The sequence below is a fragment of the Scophthalmus maximus genome, chromosome 4 (assembly GCF_022379125.1).
Source record: "Scophthalmus maximus strain ysfricsl-2021 chromosome 4, ASM2237912v1, whole genome shotgun sequence".
NCBI lineage: Eukaryota > Metazoa > Chordata > Actinopteri > Pleuronectiformes > Scophthalmidae > Scophthalmus > Scophthalmus maximus.
In genome coordinates, this window is record NC_061518.1 from 19,363,861 (window position 1) to 19,379,782 (window position 15,922).

The 15,922-nt window shown below is 43.6% G+C and overlaps 1 protein-coding gene across 5 annotated transcripts in view; it reads right to left on the reverse strand.

The window, feature by feature from the left end:
• Window positions 1-15,922, reverse strand: part of pkma (pyruvate kinase M1/2a) — a 21,454-nt gene continuing 5,532 nt past the window's right edge. Inside the window, exons 1-11 of one of the 5 annotated variants that reach the window (XM_047331393.1) lie at window positions 15,453-15,606; window positions 9,372-9,556; window positions 8,869-8,960; window positions 6,419-6,550; window positions 6,099-6,285; window positions 5,724-5,994; window positions 5,348-5,498; window positions 5,005-5,157; window positions 2,815-2,981; window positions 1,495-1,676; window positions 1-1,282 (exon numbers count right to left, since the gene is read on the reverse strand). In XM_047331393.1, coding sequence (XP_047187349.1) covers window positions 1,176-1,282; window positions 1,495-1,676; window positions 2,815-2,981; window positions 5,005-5,157; window positions 5,348-5,498; window positions 5,724-5,994; window positions 6,099-6,285; window positions 6,419-6,550; window positions 8,869-8,960; window positions 9,372-9,528 — 1,599 coding nt within the window. In that variant the 5' untranslated portion in view covers window positions 9,529-9,556; window positions 15,453-15,606 and the 3' untranslated portion in view covers window positions 1-1,175. Of the gene's footprint in view, window positions 1,283-1,494; window positions 1,677-2,212; window positions 2,380-2,814; window positions 2,982-5,004; window positions 5,158-5,347; window positions 5,499-5,723; window positions 5,995-6,098; window positions 6,286-6,418; window positions 6,551-8,868; window positions 8,961-9,371; window positions 9,557-13,118; window positions 13,271-15,452; window positions 15,607-15,922 lie in introns of those variants that run through there. The other 4 variants (XM_047331392.1, XM_047331391.1, XM_047331394.1 and 1 more) reach the window with 4 other exon arrangements.

Here is a 15,922-nt window from a genome sequence, read left to right on the forward strand (position 1 = left end):
TAGGTGATCATCTCTTTTTATTGATGGAACTCCAGTCTTGTCGGACAGCTCAGTACCCAAGCTTAACATTATAATACCCCTTACGTTTATGTTAGTTCTCACAATTTTAGCATTACAATCAAAAGCAGAGTCAGACACATGAAGTTGGCTAGGTCACTGATGTAGAAGGGGTAAGACTAGCTAAGGGGACTCTACTCATCACTCGCTGGGACTGAGGGACGGGCTTCATCCCTACATCGGTCTCCTGTGAAACAACCCTAAAAGTGCTCATTTATTTCAGTCAACTTTGATGACCCATATGATTCTTAAGTGCCAACTTAAATATGATCCAGATGTGAAGAAAAATGTAAAGACTTTATGATACAGCTAATAACACAAATACAGTAACTAGCTCACACGCCTCAGTACGGGACATCCAAAACTAACATTTCTCTAAAGTCAGACAAAATATGCGTAGTATCGGATGTCCCACAACAACAAAAAACCACCATTCACAAAAGTCAAGTATAATATAAAGATTGTAACATTGTCTGGAGTAGATCAGGAGTGCAACACTTACACAGACACTTAAATACAGAGAGAGCTGGCATTTAAGAGAGGACACTTCATACAGACGGCACTACAGAAGGATCCGTTTGGGCGGGGCTGTGGAGCTGAGGCTGCGCTGCAGGAGGAGCCCTTTTATTTTTGATAGCCACAAGTTTGTTCGTATAGGCGGAAGCGGAGTGTAATTAATAACTGTTTAGAATTATCAAGGCGCTCTGTTAATATCAGTCTGCCCCACCACTACCCCACCTAAACATGAGCCAGTAAGCGCATGGACACGAACCAGGATGAATTAACTCGCTGACTGGTTTTACTTTAAACAATACAAGAGTTTTCAATGAATAAATACAGCAGTTTCTTGTTAGGGTGTATTCGTCTGAGGCCCTGAAGACTGGTGGGACTGAGAGAAAATCGGTGTGAAAGGAATGGAAATAAGGTGGAATTATACAGAAGGGCTATACACTACTTTAGTTTTTTTCATTTTTTTTCCATTATTGCCTAAATGTTACATTGTCCAGGGGTGGAATCTGTGATCCTGGATGTTGGATGTGAAAGGCTGTGAGCTTGTGGGGAGCTATGAAAGATGGATGAAGGTGAAGGGAGAAAGCGGAGCAGCCCGGTTTGGCTGTTCAGGGAACCAGAACCACACGCATGGTGTTGGTGTAACCGGAGCCAGGACGCCAGCCAGTCAGGACGATGACAACATCTCCCTCTTTGAAGAAGCCACGGACTTTACCTATAAAATGAAACACAACACATTTAACCAAACATTAAATTCTGTTTAACGCCACGTCATTTGCTTCAGATGTTCACAGAAACACTGATCATGCTGTTGTTCATGTCAGGATTGTAATAAGTTGGGCCCTGCATAACTACAAGCCAGCTTACTCCTCTTCAATGTGAAACGACTGTTTGACGTACTTTTAAATGTAAGATACCAAGTCTTACCCATATCCATGGCAAAGTTGACGCGCATGTCCACGTCCTCTGCCCACACGTCGTGGGCAGGCTTGGTGTAGAGCACAGGGAAGATGCCGCGGTACAGGTGAGCTTGGCGGGCTGTCTGGGCATTACGGGTCACGGCAAGGATGGGGGCACGAGGCCTGTACCTGGAGATCAGGTGGGCGGACCTGCACGCGCACAGATACATAAAGTTGAGCACAAAAGATTCATATTCACATTCAGGATATTTTGCTGGAATTCTTACGTCAGGTGTGGACAAAAACTGTTTAGTCTTGGTTTTCAGAGTTGTAGATGTACAGAATTGGAAAATCAACCTGAGGTATGATAAAACCTTTTAGCCTTACTGCCTGATGCATGTGAATTAACTCCATGTGTCCCATCGTTCTTGAAGCATTTTGAGCGTTTGCACCCTCCTGAACTCAAATGATTTCAAAGAGCCACATCATGTGCCATTAAGAGAAACACATTAGGATTGGGCTAATGACAAATCCCCACTAACTCTTGAAATCTGTTACTATTTCCAGCCACTCTATTTAACAGACACACAACAGACACACAGACAATTGAAAGAGAGGGGAAGTGAAAGCGCACATTAGGTGCCTGAGGAAGAGTCAGGAGCTATGCTGGACAGACTGGCATGTGTGTAGCAGAATCTTACCTTCGGCACCAGAATCGTTTCACCTCTCCCCCTTCGCTTCCTTACCTCCCAGTCTTGGTGAGAACTATGATGGCACTAGCGCAGCACTTGATGGAAGACTCGACCGCTCCGACAGCCACAGCCTCTGAAGGGTCTCTGGTCAGTTGGGAGTGTCTCCTCAGCTCCTCGAACAGCTGTCTGTGGAAGGTGGCTGCCTCTGCCTCTCGTGCTATCTGAGGCCCGAAGGGAGGAAGGGTTTGGGGGGGTGGCGGGGAGGGGGGTTACTCTGTCACACGCACCAACACTGCAGCATGCTGAGTCATTCACACCACTGGGAGTGGCTGGCAAATGCTGAGCTAGATTTAATTGGGCAAATCAATAGGCTACTGGTACCTTAACGCACTGAAGCGAAAGGAGAGAGACCCAAAAACCACAGTCATGGAGGTAATGGTGACATCACTGGGTTCATGTTTGTATGTTTTACCTTTTAACCCCAGCATTTTGCTCAAATTTGTTCCCAGCATTCTATCTGCCCCAGGTATTTGCCAGGCTCACCCAGGTACTACCTCAGTCAGTCCCTGTCTGGCCCTACTCTCCCTCACTCAGACTCCTTGAAAACTGACAACAGTTGTCCTCCCTGACCTGCCAGTATCAGACGACCTGCCTACCTTCCAGAGCCCGTGAGCACAATCATCGCAGAGGCCAAGCTCTTAAAGGAGGCCTCGACGGCGCCGATTGCAATCGCCTCGGCGGGGTCTTTGCAGTGCGGCGTGGACCTACGCAGGTCCTCGAACACCTGCCGGTGGAACATCGCTGCCTCTGCTTCACGAGCGATCTGGCACACGTCGGGGCAAAATGCATCGGGCAAAGGCATTCCCACGCCATTATACACACGAAGGTGCATAGTGAGGAACATGGACAGGGACATGAAACACAGAGAAAGACGATGTTAGAGAGAGAGTGATTAGAAGGGACAGAAGAAAAGGACAGGATGGACAGGGAACAGAAGAGAATAGTTGTGCAGTTAGTTTGTGGGGGGGGGGGGGTTACACATCAACATTAAAACATATCCAGTCAAATGCTGTCTCTCAGATCCCATACTCCATAACTCACACTTGCCATTTTGAGTCCATAGAAGTGTATAGCAACACGCACTGCGAGTATCTGGAGGGTGCCCTCACACTACGTTTGCGATGGTCGCCTCTTACCCTCAACTGTCGCCATCTTGGCGAAGTACCAAAGGGTGAGTTTTTTCACACTTGTAAAAAAAAAACAAAAAAGTCAGAAGACATGTAGTCTGCGCCGGTGGCGATGTTATTCCCAAGTGGCATGACATGGGCTACAGACAAGACAGCAAAAAATTAAATATATGTAATATAAATTTTAAGTAGCCGGTGGATATTATGGCTCCAGACAATCATGGTCACATTTGGATCATCGTTCATGTGTTTATTGACTGGAGTATAACATTTGAGACTCAGCACAAGTTTTACCACCACATTAAAATTACAACGTGGAGGTGAGGTAACTGTACATCTGAAATAGCCTTTTAAAAAGGATCTTGCATCATTCATGAAAGAAATATCTACGCGGTATACTATCATGCAACCCGATGCACAGCGATGGCCGGTTCGCCTACCAGCTGAGGGCTGTATGTCACAGATTTGAGTTTCATTAAATACTTAAGGTGAGAACCCTGAAAGTTTAAAGACAAGCTGGGAGCTGGGATGCCAGTGCCACACTGCAAGGGTAAAGAGAGGGTTAAAAACAGGCAGGAGGAATTAACAAGTATTAGAACGACATTAGAAAAAGCAAATGACTAAAAAAAGACGAAGCTTGATTGAAGAAAAAAAAATGCCAAGTGATTCCTTTCTATTCTTTTGTACTCAAATACACATCATCTCAATAAGCGTTTGGCTTTTGGTCAGAGGAGACTGTGCCTGTGAGTTGTGAAGCAACACATGCGACGAGCTCATAGGCAGAAGCTGCTGAGTCATTCCTGCATCTGCAAAGCAGTGCAACCAGCAGACGGCAGGCGAGGACAGTGCAGGAAAGCCAGGAAAGGTCGGAACGATGAAAGACATGCAGCATTAGCTGCGTCACCAATCTATAATAATTTAGCAATTCATGCTGCAAACATTCATCAAGAATGTTGATGCTCTTTGCTCTTCAGTAAGTGTTTTACTTCTCTGTCCCTGATTGCTGGTCCTGTTCCCCAGTCTTACTGTTACTCAAGAATACAAGTGGATGTATGTAGTCAGGGTGACTTGTGTTATGTGTTATGCGTCTGAGGGGATAATAAAGCAAGTTAAGAAATGTTAGCAAAGAAATGTTAAGGTGAAGGCGACGGGCATTTACTTCAGATCAGCTGGACTATAATGCCATTAAGGTAAGTTATGCTTTTTACTGATCTATGGTTTGGAATTTGGTGACTGGTGACCAGTGATGTACACATCTACACAGCTGGAACCAAGATCATATGAATGAGGGTGGAACCAACTTTGGGCAGTGTTAATATAATTATCTTGGAGATCAGATCAGATTTCTTTTAATCAGCTGGCTGACAGTCCAATTGGAAAAAAGATGCTGCGTCATTGGGCAACTGAAAGGGAATAGATGTGTTCAGAAGAACCCCAAAAAATTTAAATAAAATAAACCAGGAAAAGGGTAGCATGTCCTTATAAATGCTAGTTCCCCCCCCCCCTGTAAATCAAATTTATAAGACCTAAATATTTCAAAAATGAATGCAATGGAATGAAAACTTGGATCATTTCTCCAATCAGTAGATTTTTCTTATTAAAATCACATCACTGTTTCTTTTTTCCCCTCAGTGTTAAATTCAATATACATTAACTCACCATATGCTGTGTGCGCACTGCCTCCAGGGGGTAGTCTCCCTTGGCGGTCTCTCCGCTCAGCATGATGCAGTCGGCTCCGTCCAGCACAGCGTTGGCTACGTCGCTGCCCTCAGCACGAGTTGGTCGGGGTTTCTTGATCATGCTCTCCAACATCTGTACGGTGTTCATGAGAGGTTTCAGAAGATAACAAAAAAAACTCAACAACCTTTAAGTCGTCCCTTTGAGTCGTCCTAAAGGAAGAAATGCTCAACAGTGTGTTTTGTCAAGATTACACTGAGCCCTTCTTCTTCACTTTAAATATGTAACCTAAGAAATGTAGGATGTCCTTTGCCGTTTTTCTGACCTGAGTGGCACATGTGATCGGTTTGCCGGCTCTGTTGCAGCGGCCGATCATCATCTTTTGGGCTAGGAAGACCTTTTCTGTGGGGATCTCAATACCCAGGTCACCACGGGCAACCATGATGCCATCACTGGCCTCCATGATCTCGTCAAATCTGCAAAACGGATATGACATTACAGCCGGTTAAGTACAACGGTCGCTTATCGTGGGAACGTTAAGAGTTATAAGGGCATTTACACGATTTTTCACAAATGGAAGTAGAATAAGATAAAAAACTGCAATTGAAAGCACAAATATTATATGACAAACACAAAAGATTTTAATTACTGGACCACACGCATGGGGAAAAAAAACAAAAACGTTTCATCCACATACACACCTGCGTACACCCTCGTGGTTCTCAAGCTTGCTTATGATCTTAATGTCTTTTCCTTTCTCTCCGAGCACAGCCCTGACGGCGTGCACGTCTGCTGCTTTGCGGATGAAGGAGGCAAACACCATGTCGACTCCCTGCTCCACACCGAACTGCAGGTCCTGGACATCCTTCTCCGAAACCGCAGGCAGGTCGACGGCAGCACCCGGGAGGTTCACTCCCTTCTTACTGCCCAGGGTTCCACCGTTCTCAATCTCGCATATGAGGAAGTCAGAGCCTGGAGGAGAAAATAAAGACATATTGGTGAGCTCAGGACCTTCATTTAGGGTCATGAGAGATTCTATAGGAGGCCTAAACTTATTAACTGTGCGTGTCTCTCACCAATCTCCTTAACCTGCAGCGACATGAGTCCGTCGTCAATGTAGATCTTGCTGCCAATTTCCACCACATTGGGAATATTCTTGTAGTCAAGCCAGAGGATCTCATCACTGCAGTTTTCTTGAAAGGCATCGTCCAAAGTAATCTTGATCATGTTGCCCTTCTTCAGCTCCACCTCAGCTGTTCCACTCTGTTCCACATCAAATAGACATAGTTTTACTATCTTACTGGTTGATTGTCGAAAAGAAATGGTGAGATAGCTGAATCATTGCAAAGAGTACTGGCTCGGTGTTAAGAGTGTGAACATGTGATTCTAAACTCACTCCTTTGATGAGGCCAGTCCTGATCTCTGGGCCCTTGGTGTCCAGTGCGATGCCAATGGGCCTGTACTGGATGCTGCCAGGCTCGAAGCTCTCACATGCCTCACGCACGTTCTTGATGGTCTCTGCGTGGTACTGCAGAAAGATGGAGCATCATAACGGATTTAAAAAAAATCTCCAGTGTAAAAAGACTAAGCAAGAAATTGATTTACTACCTGCTCACGGGCACAGACTTTGTTAAAACCTGTGACCCCTTCATGTAAACTTGGTTTCTATGCAATCTTTTTACTGCTCGCACAGAAGTGGGAATGAAAAGAAACTGACATGTTCCAGTAGAACTGATGTAAGAGTTAAACCAGTAATTTCTAGATTTCACTCAGCAGAATATACCGTAAGGTGTGTCTGACATCTCACACAGTCATAAACATGAGTCATACTTTCAGCACCACAAGGAGTCATGTCTTCCTTCCCATCGCCCTGACTGACATGTTAAGGGTCACTGCCTTTAAGTTAAAATGACTTGCAAATTAAGTGACATTGGAAATGTCCTCAAGTAAGACCTAAGGGATTCCATATCATTCAGTATCATGAGGAGTTTAAATGTGTTGGTACAGAATGTCGTGGAAAATATACTTGGGCTTGTCCTAGAATCCTTCAGATGGACCTGAATCACCACCTGCAAGAACTGTAATGTTTATTGCATCAAGTGTATATAATGATGATATAACATCCTCATGGTCTGACGTAGCTTATAGCATATAAAGTGTCAGACAAACATAAAAGATCATATAGACAATGAAGACCGGTGCTCTTTTGCCCTGGAAATGCTGTTGTCAAGAGAAAACTTGGCCACAACTTAAACATTTTTTAAAAAGCAGTGAGATTTGTTGGAAGACACTTAAGAGAAATTTGGTACCATCATGATAATGATGTAGCCATTTTTGTCCTTTAGTGCAGGCTAATGGACACAGTGAAGTGTTTGTGACTTTGAAGACAGCCGTCTGCTGCACATGGCTCACGATGCCCACCTGGGGTAACCAGAGCTTTCAGTAATAACTTAAGTGGCAGGTAATCATGTTGGCTGCCTTTCGCGTTGGCAACGCCCTGAACCACTCGACACTTACTTCGCTAAGACGAGGAAAAAAACAAACCTGGATGGTCTCATTATCTGCACCAAGAAAATAAACTAACACTTGGCACAGGCTGCTATTAAGAAAAAGTCCCACACTGTCCAGCACTAAGATACAAGATATATAAAAACTATATTTTGAAAACCCAGCTTCAGAAAGTTGAAATGTCTGCATTTTTTATTGGAGGGAGGCAAGATAGATGTTTATGTCCACAAATTTAGAGCAGGTGGCTGTTTATTTTTTTCTATTCATGCCCATGAGTTTATAATTAATCCCCTACATGAACTGAAACTCTTGTTACTGTTCAGTTACATGGATTCAGTTCTCCTTGCAATCACTATTGACACTCGTTTAAGAAATAGGACTTCCTGGATTTGCAACATAATCTACTTTTCACTTCCCACTTTGGCTGACTGTGGAGTGACCTTGGAGTGGGTTTGTCTGTGTACACTCACAAACACTTCCAGAATCCAGGCATGCTGCATGCTGTGGAGATAAAGGCAGGGCAGGAAGTGACAGGTGACATATTTATAGTGCCCAAAGCCATCACAGCTCTGGTTTCTTTTGTGCCTTTCTGAAACTAGAATAACCTTTGACCTTGATCAAACACCTGCACCCAAACAAACCATGGATAACTTCTCACTGAGGGTTAGGGTTTATCTATTTCAAACAGAATTAATCACATTCCTTGACAGTTCAACCTCAGTGATTGGATCAGTTTTAAAAATGTCAATGCCATGCATTATTAGGTTTCGTCTGATCAGTGAACTCAGTTATAAAGAAGAGTACGGAAGAGATATTAGGACATATCTGGCTTCCAGATGTCTTGTACTGAAAGAGGACAAAATGTATGATTCTATTTTAAGATGAAACAGGACATGTGATATTGTGTGACACAGACTTGATTGGGCTGCATCACTTGTGATTAGATGTTGGTTAACTGGCCCAAACTCTAATCTTAAATAAGTTATCACGACTATTTTTCTCCCATTCATGATGGCAGACCAAGCTGATTGCAGTTCACAATGAATAACGTGCCTGTTCACTGTCAGCTTTGTTGATCGTCTGCTTTGCCCACAATAATGTTGAGCAAAGAGTAAAACATGCCTGTGTGAAAATCTTAAAAAAAAAAAATAGGTATACAAGACGAGGCAAAGATTGCCACATCTACAAAGATCAGCCAATGGAATTCTGTGATAAAGCACGGAACCATGTAAAATGCAAATTATCAGCACAGTTAAACCGTGACTTTTCTCAGTCTGGATGTTTGACTGTACCTGCCCAACACAGACGCACAATAAAGAGAGCTGTGGAAAGACCCACCTCATGTGTGCCATGCGAGAAGTTCATGCGAGCAATGTTCATCCCAGACTTGATCATCTCCTTCAGCGTATCCACAGAACGAGAAGCTGGCCCTGCAGGCAGTCATTGAAAGGAAAGGATGTCAACTTTGTGTTATTCAATTCTTCTGGTAATAGAACTGAACATTTTCTTGTGCTATAACCCCAAAATGAAAATCATCTACATGAAGTGCATCGCGTTTCATTTTCTGTGCAGAGATACTCTTTATTCAGTTCCATGCTTGTCACATTGCAGTCTCACTTGTATGTTCATGTGAATTAAGTTGTTTGTATTTCTATGTTTATAAAATCAGGTTAATGATAACCCGTCTCAAATGGGGAAGAAAAAGGTCAAAAATATTTTTTTTTCTTCACACGTATGAATTTAAATAAACCGTTTAAATTAATGTGGTCTCCTGAGAAATGCAATGTTACCACACAATGGACGGCATGTTTCAAGGGTGAGGACCAACAATGTAGACCAACCAATGGTGCAGATGATGCCCGTGTTGCGTGCGGTTGTGGGCTCAGAGTCGATGTCCAGCAGGCACAAGTGTTCCAGGAAGGTGTCGGCCGTGGCAGCGTTGAGCTGCTGTGTCTGGATGAAGGCGGAGCCCATGTCTAAAGACTTTGACTGAGGCATATTGATCCCTGGTGCAACTGGAGAAGTCCTGCAACAACAACAAAAAGGAGAAAAATAAAGTTAGTTTAGAGGACCCAGTAAAAAGGCAACTGATGGCTTCCTTCTGTGAGCTCAACTCTTTTCAAAATTTAACAGCCACTTTACAAGCTTATAAACTGAAAGTGATTTTTTAAATAAAATGGGACCTTTGGACAATAGCAAGTTATGTGCATCAGGTGATGGTTAGATTACACCTGTTAGAACTGAATTGCCTTTGGCCACAAGGCGGATTAAACTTTGCATTATGAATAACTTACTAGGGCAGAACGAGTGAGGGTTAGAGAGACATTGGTCCATTGGTCCAAATCAGTTGATGAGTTTGTATACTTGGCGGGTGTTCACCTTGGTTCACCAAATGCATTAGTACAAACCATGTAAGAACATTTACTCTGCTTATGGGGGAAATGAAGCAGGGTGCGATTGTAACTGGACTAAAAAAGTCCAGCTGTGACGACAAACACCTTTAGACAAATGACAAAAACACTCTCAGGTTGCTGTCAGACATTCAGTTACACATAGTAACTAGCTTAGGCTAATACTTGAGCATGGCATACTCTCTACTGAGCAGAGTCTATACCATATTGACCTGCTACACTATATTGTACATTATGTTCCCCCCACCCAATGCTCACTGAGTCACCCATGGCAACACATCTCAAAGCTTGTCTACAGGGCTACAATTGCCACAAGTTTATAATGACTTCAATCTAGTCAGAAAATAAATAAATAAATAAATATTATAATATATTATTATAATACAATACAATACAGGTACAGAACATGGCAGCATCATCTGCACTAATAAATGGCTCAGTGCTGTCATGTGCACACAGTGCATGGATGTATGACTTGTCTGAGACACTTCCTATTCTCCATCGGTCTAACAATGAAATAATTATCAGAGGCAATGTATGGGCATGTCATCAAGGCATGTTTCAACAAACCAATAGAGTATTTAAGAAGGGTGAAGCACGATGAGGAATGCAGCTTCTGCTACGGCTCTGGTGGTTACATAACTACATCACAGACTGAGATGGATATGCTCAAATGAACAGCCAACAGATTTGTAGGATTGTCAAGGAAAAAAATGAGAGCCACAATTTAAAATCTTGACTGAAACTGGGAGCAAGAAAAGCAGGTATGCAGCTACATTCGTTTTTATTGAAATACACTGATCACACAACCGTACCCATGCGGGGTTGGCTGTGCACACAATCCATAATTTAGAATTTTCTTTCCTAAAAGGCAATGGTATAAGAATGGTACGCAGAGTATAGTAAATTACAGTATTCTAAACATGATGAGAAAGTGGTTTGTAACAGAAAACCACTGATAAAGTCAGAATAATGAGGTTACACGAAGCAAGATAAACACAGATTACATCCATAACATAAAGCAAAACAAGATAAAGGCTAAGTACAAGAGATGTACATGTAGTTTATAGAAAACTCAGTCCAAACCAGCCAGTGGAGAGAAACGGTTTCCTCTGTTTAAATTGTACATTGAAGTGGACTTGAATAAAAAAAACACTCCCCCTGGTTCCTTCTTTGAAGGAGCAACATGTCTCTATGAGACAACAACCCCCCTTTCCTTTCAAATCCCAGAGGTCCTAGTGAAAACAATGCTTATAAATGCTGAGTATTGGACATATAATACAAGTTGCCATAAATTAGTAACTATTTGCGAAAGGTTTCCTCCATGCCAGCCACTGACGGAACAAAAGATGGTTCCGTATTACTATTACAAAGTAGATACTTCCTCCAGAGCAGAACAGACTGCAAAGGCTGAAAAGGGTTGGCAAATGTGTGATTGCTGAAACTGTGGGTGGGGCAACTGCAACTGAGGACACATTTATAGGGGCCAACCACATTTAGTCACTTTAAGGAAAATCTGTTGCACCCTCTTCCTCATCACATCCCAATTACAAGTGGTGGGGAGATTCCAGGCACAGCTAGGCCAGCAGGCTCCTCCGACGGCAGCCACAGACTGATGACATAACACGAGTCAATAGGGCAGACCACTGCCAGGCCAGTGCTGTACGTGAGCACGGTCACATCCCCATCAATGCAACACACAACCGTGAGAAGGCTAGAGGCTGTGGGCTGAACCACAGGGTTAGACAGCAAAGGGGGGGGGACTGGAAATAATGCCAGTTACTGTAGCATTGTGTGTGTGTTCGTGCACGTAAATTCCATTTTTGTTATTTTTCATGATTATAAGGGCATTCTTTAAAGAAACGGAATTCAATTTAAAAAGGCCATACTGCATTAGCATTTATTCCCAAAATATTCATATAAATATAAGAAGACTAGAGTGGACCATTACAAGATCTATCACACTGAGGGGGGTTACATTAATTTAACAGTAAAATATATATAAAGAAATATCTAGGCATGTAAAACGTTGGCATTTAGAAAAAAGAACTGGTCTTCTATTGGAGTACGATATGGATATTACAAATTTTACAGTTTGATGTAATGCTGAAGACTTTGCAATAGTGACAGTTGCAATTGCAAAACTGAAAGGGGATGCACGTTTGCCTCGAGAGAATGGCAACGATTAGGTTTCCGGCAGCTTTCTTTACAAGTAATTTTTCCCCTAGAGCACACACATGGACAACAGATCAGTTATGCGCCCCCCCCCCCCAAAAAAATGCAGCCACTTAACCTGGCTGCCTTTGATTGCAATTGCTACAAAATGGTTACGAGTGATGAGGAAGAGGACGCAACCTAAGGTTCTTACGTTTAATGTCCAATATCGTCCACACACACCAACCCTCTGCTAAACCAATTTTTTTCTTTTTAACCCCTTTTCAATTTGAATCATAATGTCCCATGCATTTCCAGTCAGGCTTACTGAGTGATTACTACCTGTCATGTGCCATCCTGTTTTTAAGATGATCATTCACCAAATATTAAGTAATCGATTGTATTTTTTAACAATTTATTTGCAATGTAATTTTTTCTAACTCAAATACTGCTTCAAACCTCAAGTGAGGGGATAATTTTGGAGCTATTAGATGGAACATCACAGGCTAAAGAAACATCAGACAATCAGGCAGACTATCCTTTACTAAGTGCAATAAAGTCTTGGCCTCTCTGATCCATTCTGCCAACTCCTGGGTTGTTATGGAAAGACAAAATATCATCATTGACCAGAACAGCTCACTGACAGACACGGATCGCGTGTCTGACCCCCAGACAGCCAGTGAGCAGCCGTCACAGGAGCAACAGCAGCCATAGTAACCCTGACACAGATGCAGATAAAGGGCTAACTTTAGAGCTAATAATCCCCTCCAATCCCTTTCCAACACTTCTACCTTTGTAACTTACTCTCTTATTTGAACACACTACCAGTCACTATCTCTATGAAACATCATGCCTGTGCAATCATACGCAGCAACAGTAGCATTGTCAGGGTGGCATTACATTTATTATCATCAGCAATAGATGTGACATAACACTGGGCTTATCCAAGGCTCACAGAGACAGGGGGCTTTTACCAGCCACACTCACTCAACCAAGGCATCAATTCCAGGTTGCATTACATACCAGTAGATCTTCCTTTTCCTTCTGGGGACAAACAGGCACGTTATCACCAATGACCTCCACAACAACCCCAGTGTGTTGTAACTCGCACTACTCCCTGCAACAGCAGTCCAAGCAGAACCAGCCGCGGCAGTGCGCATGCGCACATTCGACACTTCCAGGAGCTCGAGAGTAAATCCCTTCAACGAGGATAAAGAAATGGGAGGTTGCCTGCTGTGTGCAGACACTCGCCATGACCTGATACAACGGACATACATGAGCCTTCCACCACCACGCACCAGTGCAGTCTCACACGTATGTTACAACCAGCCAAGGGCATACAATGCTCCAAGCCTAAAAACAGAGTCTTGACTAATAATAACACACAGCAGCATGCAGAGTCTGTTTGTGGAAATCTAATACTCAAGAGCGCACGGTGGTACTACAGGCACTATGCAGGCCTGTAAACAAGGCCTGTAGACTCCAATACAAACCTTAGATTGCATACTGAATGGGGTTAAATTCATTAATGGTGCAGGATGCATCTTTACTTCATCTCTTTGCATCGCATTGAGTGCAGGGAGTTAGGTCACTTCAGTCATGTGTGTCTGCGGTGGTGGGGTTCCAACCAATTGCCCTACGTAGCATTAGTCATCAAAAAAGCAGCCACACTGGGAAGAGACTGCATGGGAGCAGTGCCAGCTGCAAAATGCATAATCGGTTGCACTAACCACTGGCTTGACTACACTGAAACTAGCTTGACAACAACTACAACAGGTGAAGGGCACTTTCAGCAAAAACGGAAGTACAGAAATACAGTTTAGTCATCAATTAAATTAAACAGCTGATGGAAATCCCTGTCATCCTTGCAAATGGCTGTATTATGGTGTTATTTCACCAGCAGAGTCCAGTTCCACAAGAGTCCGGACTTGCAGTTTACAGACTCATGGGTGCAATGGAATTTGTTAACAAATCGGGATTTCACTGGGATATAGCGGGTAATTGAGGTAAACAACAAGAAGAAAACCTCTGAATGTTTCTGCTCCTGGTCAATGCCCTGTAATGGGCAGACACTGAGCACTTCCCTTCGTTAAGCTCATTGCTCCAATTCCTGGTCACTTGACACTGAGACCTGACTGGTCTCCTGTGAGAAAGACTCCATTTTGTCAACACGGCTTACAGAGAGGAAGGACACAGCATTGACAGCGTTTTTCTGCAGAATCTTGTTATGCGCAAAACACTTATTTCTCACAAGGTGCAGGTCCTGTGCATATATACCCATGTCACAGTAAATTTGTTTGAAATTTGACATGCAAAAAACCCTGACATCTTCTTTTAAGTTGTCATAGGAACAGGAACATAACAATAGGATCATAAGACAACTGACGCCCATAGCAATGAAGGACCTAGACAGGCAGAGTCTTTTGAATATCCAGTGTCAACCAGGCCTATATCATCTGTGGTGCCACTGCAGCACGCCACTGCAGTGAAGCTGCCAGGGCAAAGCAGCACTTTTCAAATGGATCAAAAGATCATTTCATACAACACAAAGAACGAGGTTGGGGTTTATTTGAAATGAATGTGAGGAAATATCACAAGGACGATCGAGGAGGGAACGTGATGACTTTATCCCATGACTCAGACTGGCATCATGATGATTCATATAACGATAAAACGCACCGTTTCACAAAGAACCAAACTTACACTTCGGCTAGATTAATGGCACCGGTGTTTCATTATGATATATTTACACGGCTGTGATGATCAATACACCGCAGGCGATGCGCGAAAGATCACGTTCGCATCCTGCGTCACATTTTCCTGATCCGGGCGGCATCACGGTGACTGACCAATGGGAGGCCGAGGACACGGAGTCTCCACACCCTCAACAGGAAGCGACTGCGCGACAGACAACGCTTCGTGCATCACGTACATCCGCGCTGTTAATAACCGTGTTTTGCATTTTAAAAAAAACCCGACGTGTCCTGGCTGTGAATGTCAGAGGAAAGTTACTCAGCGGACACATTCCCCCGGGTCTAACCCATCACTTAAACGAATTTTCACATCGTAGCGTTGTTGAACACACACTCACTCACTCAGCCGGCACAGACAGGATTCAAACTGAAAAAAACGACAGACGTCCAAGTATTCCGGCAATTTTTTTTTACATATATATACATACTCTCTATTAAAGTTGAGAGGTAAAGAGTGGAAACAAGTCGCTGTTTCCGACTCACCGACTCGCAGGATGTAGCTACAAAAAGTAATGTGAGGCGGTAAAGTGACAACCCGAGTGCCCCACACGTGTTAGATAAAACGCTGAAAGCTGCTGCTGCAGCGCCCGGTGACTGTACTCACCTGAGCTCGATGTGTCACTCGAGTGGAACGATGTGTGCGCCGGCTGTTGGACCAGCTCAAGGTGATCTTCCTAGTCCCTCGCTCCGCGGAACTACTTTCTAGTGATGCTGAGGCATATCCATCCGAGGCACACAAAATAGATTTACGAGAAAAGAATACACCGCCTCGGGGCGTTTATATTAATCGTACTAAGCGCTGACTATTAAAACAGTATGACGTGTTTCAGTATTGCGTTTGAGGAAAGTTTGGGAAATGGGGAAAAAGCTGAAAACGACGCGGAAGGATACGCGGAAACCAGCTGGACGTGCTCGGTCAAAGTCGAGGAGCCAATAGGAGCGCTCGAGAGCATCAGTGGAGTCAGACATGTGACCGTGGAAGTCGTGCGGTGGCTTCCTGAAAGAAACTCAGGTTTGGTCGTTGTCACATGTCCCGAAGCGTTCAGAATCACTAGTCTGCCATGTTGACAGTGT